This window comes from Oncorhynchus kisutch, linkage group LG19 (genome assembly GCF_002021735.2).
Source record: "Oncorhynchus kisutch isolate 150728-3 linkage group LG19, Okis_V2, whole genome shotgun sequence".
NCBI classification, from domain to species: Eukaryota; Metazoa; Chordata; class Actinopteri; order Salmoniformes; family Salmonidae; genus Oncorhynchus; species Oncorhynchus kisutch.
The window spans coordinates 59793031-59801230 of NC_034192.2; the positions used below are offsets into that span (position 1 = coordinate 59793031).

At 45.6% G+C, this 8200-nt stretch overlaps 1 protein-coding gene across 2 annotated transcripts in view; it reads right to left on the reverse strand.

Moving 5' to 3' along the window:
* LOC109910214 (glycine receptor subunit alphaZ1) overlaps nt 1-8200 on the reverse strand; it is a 91108-nt gene that overhangs the window by 40986 nt on the left and 41922 nt on the right. For both annotated transcript variants that reach the window (XM_031797975.1, XM_031797974.1), the window contains one exon: nt 5992-6059. In XM_031797975.1, coding sequence (XP_031653835.1) covers nt 5992-6059 — 68 coding nt within the window. The remainder of the gene's footprint in view (nt 1-5991; nt 6060-8200) is intronic.

The window sequence follows — 8200 nt, forward strand, 5'->3', positions numbered from 1 at the left end:
AGTGCACTACTTTTGCCCAGTGCCCCTGAGCCCAGGTCAAAGAATAGGTTTTCCATTTGGGACACAGGTTAGGAGAGCTAATTAAATAGCCTCTGGATTTTCCCCCTGGGAATCGTAACTTTAAAGCCGGGTAAACAATTAGACAGTGGTGGGTTACGGAGCACCTCAGGTTCCTATTGTTGACCAGGAGTCATGTGCATCCCAAATGGTAGCCTATTCCCTACATAGTGCACTACTTTTGACCAGAGCAAACTATGCAGGGAATAGGGTGCCAATTGCGACGCAGACTCAGTCGGATCATTACTGCATGAAACATTGTTCTCACCAGCCCTATAAGCACCTAAAGATTGAATTATCTAATTCTCTTTAGTTTCATCTCCACCCATCTCTTATTCCATTTCTTTCTCAACTAGTTTGAACGTTTCAGTGTGAATGAGAGAGAGATAGAGAGAGACAGAGAGAGAGACAGAGAGAGAGAGAGAGAGAGAGAGAGGGAGAGAGAGAGAGGGAGAGAGAGACAGAGAGAGAGAGAGAGAGAGAGAGAGAGAGAGAGACAGAGAGAGAGAGAGAGAGGGAGAGAGAGACAGAGAGAGACAGAGAGAGACAGAGAGAGAGAAAGAGAGAGAGCGAGAGACAGAGAGAGAGAGAGACAGAGAGAGAGAGAGAGAGAGAGAGAGAGAGAGAGAGAGACGAGAGAGAGAGAGAGAGACAGAGAGACAGAGAGAGAGAGACAGAGAGAGAGAGAGAGAGAGAGAGAGAGGAGAGACAGAGAGAGAGAGAGAGAGAGGGAGAGAGAGACAGAGAGAGCGACAGAGAGAGAGAGAGAGAGAGAGAGAGAGAGACAGAGAGAGAGAGAGAAAGAAAGAAAGAAAATAGGCTTTTTACAAAATTATCATACGACAGACCACGTATTCACCCTGGACACCCTAATTTACAAACAAACAAACCAAATCAAAGGCAAAACCTTTGACTCAATTTGGGATGAGGGTCTGCTATACAAATGGATGGAAAGTGGTGTTGAGGGAAAAAAAGACAACATTATAAAATCCATGTACACAAACAACAAGTGCGCCGTTAAAATTGCCAAAAAACACACATTTCGTTCCACAGGGCCGGGTGGTGAGACCGGGGTTCAGCTTAAGCCCCACCCTCTTCAACGGATATCAACAAATTGGCGAGGGCCCTAGAACAGTCTGCAGCAACCGGCTTCACTGTACTAGAATCTGAAGTCAAATGTCGACTGTTTGCTGATGATCTAGTGCTTTTGTCCCCAACCAAAGAGGGCCTACAGCAGCACTGAGATCTTCTGCACAGATTCTGTCAGACCTGGGCCCTGACAGACCTGGGCCCTGACAGACCTGGGCCCTCACAGACCTGGGCCCTGACAGACCTGGGCCCTGACAGTAAATCTCAGTAAGACAAAAAAATAATGGTGTTCCAAAAAAAGTCCAGTCGCCAGGACAACAAATACAAATTCCATCTAGACACCGTTGATCTAGACCACACAAACAACTATACATACCTCGGCCTAAACATCAGCGCCACAGGTAACTTCAACAAAGCTGTGAACGAGCTGAGAGACAAGGCAAGAAGGGCATTCTATGCCATCAAAAGGAACATAAAAGTCGACAATCCAAATTAGGATCTGGCTAAAAAGACTTGAATCAGTCATAGAGCCCATTTCCCTTTATGGTTATGAGGTCTAGGGTCTGCTCACTAACCAAGATTTCACAAAATGGGACAAACACCAAATTGAGACTCTGCATGCAGCATTCTACAAAAATATCTTCAGTGTACAACGTAGAACACCAAATAATGCATGCAGAGCAGAATTAGGACGATACCCGCTAATTATCAAAATCCAGAAAAGAGAAGTTAAATTCTACAACCACCGAAAAGGAAGCGATTCCCAAACCTTCCATAACAAAGCCATCACCTACAGAGAGATGAACCTGGAGAAGAGTCCCCTAAGCAAGCTGGTCCTTGGGATCTGTTAACAACACAAACAGACCCCACAGAGCCCAAGGAAAGCAACACAGTTAGACCCAACCAAATCATGAGAAAACTTGACAAATTGGAAATAATTTACAAAAAAACTGAGCAATCTAGAACGCTATTTGGCCCTAAACAGAGAATACCTGACCACTATGACTGATCCAAACTTAAGGAAAGTTTTGACTATGTACAGACTCAGTAGATTGAATTGAATTGAATTGAATTGAATTGAGAGAGAGAGAGAGAGAGAGAGAGAGAGAGAGAGAGAGAGAGAGAGAGAGAGAGAGAGGAAGAGAAGAGAAGAGAAGAGAAGAGAAGAGAAGAGAAGAGAAGAGAAGAGAAGAGAAGAGAAGAGAAGAGACTAGGACTTGGAGGAAAGGCTTCCGGATCAATTCCACTGGTTGTTGCGGAGTGTAGAGGGGGAAAAAGAGTGGAAATCATGAATTTGTTCTGCATGAGGAGGTTGTGCAGTCTGCAGCCGTTTTAGTTAAAGCTCTACTGATGCGTCTCACCCAGGGAGACTTGGCATGGAGATTTGAGACTAGGGCCATCCCCTCCCCTCCCATCCCAGCCATTCCCCTCCCATCCAAGGCCATCCCCACGCATCCCAGCCCAGCCCTTCCCCTCCCATCCTCTCCCTTCCCTTCCCAGCCAATCCCCTACCCTCCCATACCAGCCCATCCAAACCAATCCCATCCCCTCCCAGCTTGGCATGGTGACTTGAGACTAGGGCCATCCCCTCCCCTCCCCTCCCATCCCAGCCCATCCAAGCCCCTCCCCTTCCAGCCTATCCCATCCCCTCCCAGCCCATCCCAAATCCTACCAACCCAACCCTGCAATTGCATCCCATCCCAGCCCATCCAAGCCCCTCCCCTTCCAGCCTATCCCATCCCCTCCCAGCCCAAATCCTACCAACCCAACCCTGCAATTGCATCCCAGCCCAGCCCATCCCAACCCAGCCCAGCCCATTCCATACCAGCCTATTCCATCCGAGCCCATTCCATCCCAGCCCCTCCCATCCAAGCCCATCCCCTTCCCTTCCAGCACCTCCCATCCCAACCCCTCCCATCCAAGACCCGACCATCCAAGGCCAACCCATTCTATCCCATCGCATCCCATCCCAGCCCCTCCCATCCAAGCCCATCCCCTTCCATTCAAGCACCTCCCATCCCATCCCAGCCCCTCCCATCCCAACCCCTCCCACCCAAGACCCGACCATCCAAGGCCATCCCATCCCATCCCAGCCCATCCCATCCCATTCCATCCCAAGCCCATTCCATCCCATCCCAACCCAGCCCATTCCATCCCAGCCCCAGCCCATCCCATTCCATCCCAGGCCAGCCCAGTCCAGCACATTCCATCCCAGCCCATCCCATTCCATCCCGCCCAGCACATTCCATCCCAGCCCATCCCAACCCAGCCCATTCCATCCCAGCCCAGCCCATCCCATCCAAGCCCATCCCCTTCCATTCCAGCACCTCCCATCCCAACCCCTCCCATCCAAGACCCGACCATCCAAGGCCATCCCATTCTATCCCAGTCCATCCCAGCCCATTCCATCCGGTCCCATCCCATTCCAGCCCATCCCCTTCCATTCAAGCCCATCCCATTCCATCCTAAGCCCATTCCATCCCAACCAATCCCATTCCATCCCATTCCATCCCAGCCCATCCCATTCCATCCCAGCCCAGCCCATCCCAGCCCAGCACATTCAATCCCAGCCCATCCCAACCCAGCCCATTCCATCCCAGCCCAGCCCATCCCATTCCATCCCATTCCAGCCCAACACATTCCATCCCATCCCAGCCCATCCCATCCCAGCCCATCCCATCCCATCTCAGCCCATTCCATCCCAGCCCATCCAATTCCAGCCCATCCCCTCCCAGCCCATTCCATCCCAGCCCCATGCTTTATTTTCTCTCCCTGCTTTGTGCTCTCCAGGACCCTTAAATATGCTGTCATTATGGATGACAGTGAGGTAGGAAAGAGGTAGGAATGATCTGTCATCAGGGCTTGTTTGAATTCCATACTATCTAACTGAGTGCCTCCAGACGAATAGAGAGTCAACCTATCATTTCTATGACTGCCACAGTCCTTGACTGTATTTGACCTGTGTACAGACAGGGATTTCCAGCAGAGCGCACATTGATCTGCTACCTGCTATCCCACTGGGCAAACACTGGTTGAATCAAAGTTGTTTCCATGTCATTTCAACGAGGTGACGCGGAACCAACGTGAAATAGACGTTGAATTGACATCTGTGCCCAGTAGGTTGTGTCTGTTTCTATGATCTGATACCTGCAATGCGTCTGTCTCCATGTTGGTCTGCTGTCCTTCTGTCTCCATGTTGGCCTACTGTCTTTCTGCCTCAATGTTGGTCTACTGTCCTTCTGTCTCTATGTTGGTCTACTGTCCTTCTGTCTCCATGTTGGTCAACTGTCCTTCTGTCTCCATGTTGGTCAACTGTCCTTCTGTCTCCATGTTGGTCTGCTGTCCTTCTGTCTCCATGTTGGCCTACTGTCTTTCTGCCTCAATGTTGGTCTACTGTCCTTCTGTCTCCATGTTGGTCAACTGTCCTTCTGTCTCCATGTCCTTCTGTCTCCATGTTGGTCTACTGTTCTTCTGTCTCCATGTTGGTCTACTGTCCTTATGTCTCTATGTTGGTCTACTGTCCTTCTGTCTCTATGTTGGTCTACTGTCCTTCTCTCTCCCGTGTTGGTCTACTGTCCTTCTGTCTCTATGTTGGTCTACTGTCCTTCTGTCTCTATGTTGGTCTACTGTCTTTCTGTCTCCATGTCCTTCTGTCTCTATGTTGGTCTACTGTCTTTCTGTCTCCATGTCCTTCTGTCTCTATGTTGGTCTACTGTCCTTCTGTCTCCATGTTGGTCTACTGTCTTTCTGTCTCTATGTTGGTCTACTGTCCTTCTGTCTCCATGTTGGTCTACTGTCTTTCTGTCTCCATGTTGGTCTACTGTCCTTCTGTCTCCATGTTGGTCTACTGTCCTTCTGTCTCCATGTTGGTCTACTGTCCTTCTGTCTCCATGTTGGTTTACTATCCTTCTATCTCCATGTTGGTCTACTGTCCTTCTTTCTCTATGTTGGTCTACTGTCTTTCTGTCTCCATGTCCTTCTGTCTCCATGTTGGTCTACTGTCCTTCTGTCTCTATGTTGGTCTACTGTCCATCAAACAACATATATTTCACCTCTGTATCTTTTGCTAGAGATCTTAGACCTCTAGTTCTACTATATTGATAAATAATCAACAACTGATGATTTTATAATATAAACCACCTGATAAATTTGACCCCTTTCCAAAATGAGTTTGAATGACACAAAGCCATCTGAACACTAGATATGAAACTAGATATGAAACTAGATATGAAACCACTAGATATGAAACTAGATATGAAACCACTAGATATGAAACCACTAGATATGAAACCACTAGATATGAAACTAGATATGAAACCACTAGATATGAAACTAGATATGAAACCACTAGATATGAAACTAGATATGAAAACACTAGATATGAAACCACTAGATATGAAACCACTAGATATGAAACCACTAGATATGAAACTAGATATGAAACCACTAGATATGAAACCACTAGATATGAAACTAGATATGAAACCACTAGATATGAAACTAGATATGAAACTAGATATGAAACCACTAGATATGAAACTAGATATGAAACCACTAGATATGAAACTAGATATGAAACCCGTGGGAACTAATACTAGTCTAAATATTCAGGTTGATGAGGCACGGCTTGTAATTCCAGAAGAAAATGTTGACACATCGCATATTAAGGGCATCATTATTTAAACGCAATCACAATATTAGAGGCATAGTTATGTAGTTAAGTCAAAATACTGTTGAAAATAAAGAATTCCTCACATTAATTTCAAAACATCAATATCAACAGAAATCAATGTACTTTATGTTGAAGGGTTTTTACATTGAAAAGGTAAACCCATTTGGACTCACCATTGTTGTTTCAGCGATGGACCCAAAACTGTTAATAAAAATGTTGCACGTTACGTTTACAGGGGGACCTGTGAAAGAATGAAAAATAAATCATATTATTTTCTTATTAAAGAACAGTGAAACAAAAATCCCTCCTTGCAGACTGAAAACACAGTCCTTTCTCCTTTATTACACTGAAAACACAGTCCTTTCTCCTTTCTCCTTCATTACACTGGAAAAAAAAGACAAATGGATTGTATTAAGTAGTATATTTGTGGAACATATTATATAAATAGGAATATAATAACATGTGCTATTTAGCAGAAGTTTTTTAAATTAAAGTGACTTACATTCTTTAAAGTACGTGCGATCCTGGGAATCTACCAACTGAGATACAGAGGACCACAACGAAATATCCCATAAGCCTGTGTACAACTGTACACAGAGGTACTGTAATATCATGTTGTAAACACACAGAGCTCCATGTTGACTGAGAGATTATGAGAATGTCCCCCCCCCCCCGCTGAGATCCTCAGAGACACTCCAAGGTTGTTTCCAGGCAACAGTGTCAAGGTTAGAACAAACACCACAGGGTTGAAGTCCGTTGAAGTCCGTATTACCTGCTTGTACAAACACAATGTGATTACCCAGTGCCCGGTGACAAGAGTTGACTTTCAATTGGCTCAGGGAGAAAGGACAGCAATGTGAACAAGTCTATCCCCCATCCATCACCTCAGGAAATGACAGATATTGGCTTTGAACAGTAAATTATATTACGTACCAATTCCAAGAAAAACCACTCCTCATCACCCGGTACCTTTACATAAAGCCGGAAAGTCAATCATGTCGGTCAATTAAAGGTTTCTACTTATTGATGACATGCCAGGTTTATATCAAAAAAACTTTAAAACATGTGAACTTAAAATCGTACACTACTACAAATATGTTGGGCACGAAGGTACAGGCACATACACGGTACAGTCTAAGATGCCTGTTGGCACGAAGGTACAGGCACATACACGGTACAGTCTAAGATGCCTGTTGGGCACGAAGGTACAGGCACATACACGGTACAGTCTAAGATGCCTGTTGGGCACGAAGGTACAGGCACATACACGGTACAGTCTAAGATGCCTGTTGGACACGAAGGTACAGGCACATACGCGGTACAGTCTAAGTGTACATAGTCACGTCACAGTAGGACTACATTCCCTCACATCCTTTACATTTTAAACAAAAACAACCCCGTGTTTAAGGGTTTCTAACTTCCTCTCATGCAGATGCCTAGCAGCTACAATGACCTGAAGTCTCTGAATTATTTTATTATTGTCCCTCTGTCACTGTCTCACAGCTGCTGCACACACACACACACACACACACACACACACCACACACACACACACACACACACACACACACACACACACACACACACACACACACACACACACACACACACACACACACATGCACGCACGAACGCGCACACACACAAACGCACGCACACATGCACACACCCTCACGCACACGAACACACACCTTGCGCACGCACACACGCACGCACACACACACACAAATGTGCGCGCGCACGCACGCACGCACACACACACACAAACTTAGTTCTTCGTTAACCTATCAAATACAACCACAGGAAATAACCATCACATTTTACCCCGAAGCATATATCTTGTTTTGAGGTACATCATCTAATTAAATTAAAATCAATACAGTAATCACAGACTAACAAGGACAAAATAAGTCATCAAGAAAAAAAAGAACTGAGGACATCTTCCAAATAATTTGAAGTCTACCTTCATAGCATGAAATGCTTGTGACAAAAGTAGGCCTATAACCAACAATCAGGCTGTACATTAATGATCCCACATAAATCAGGCTGTACATTAATGATCCCACATAAAAACATTATAAGATTTAAAACATTCATACAGCGTCTTCTTCCATGGTTTCTGACAAACAAACCCCGACAATGCCACTCAGCCTTATTAAGAATTATTTTCAAGGCTGGGGAAAGAGGAGAAAAGAGGAGGTCGAAAGAGGAGGGGGAAAGAGGAGAGAGGAGGAAAGAGGAGGAGGAAAGAGGAGAAAAGAGGAGGAGAAAAGAGGAAAGAGGAGGAAAGAGGAGGAAGCAGATGTAATCATTTGTATTTTCTTGACATTCCTTCCTTGCGGTGACTGAAAGGGTTGGGAAATATAATGTCCTCTCTCTCTC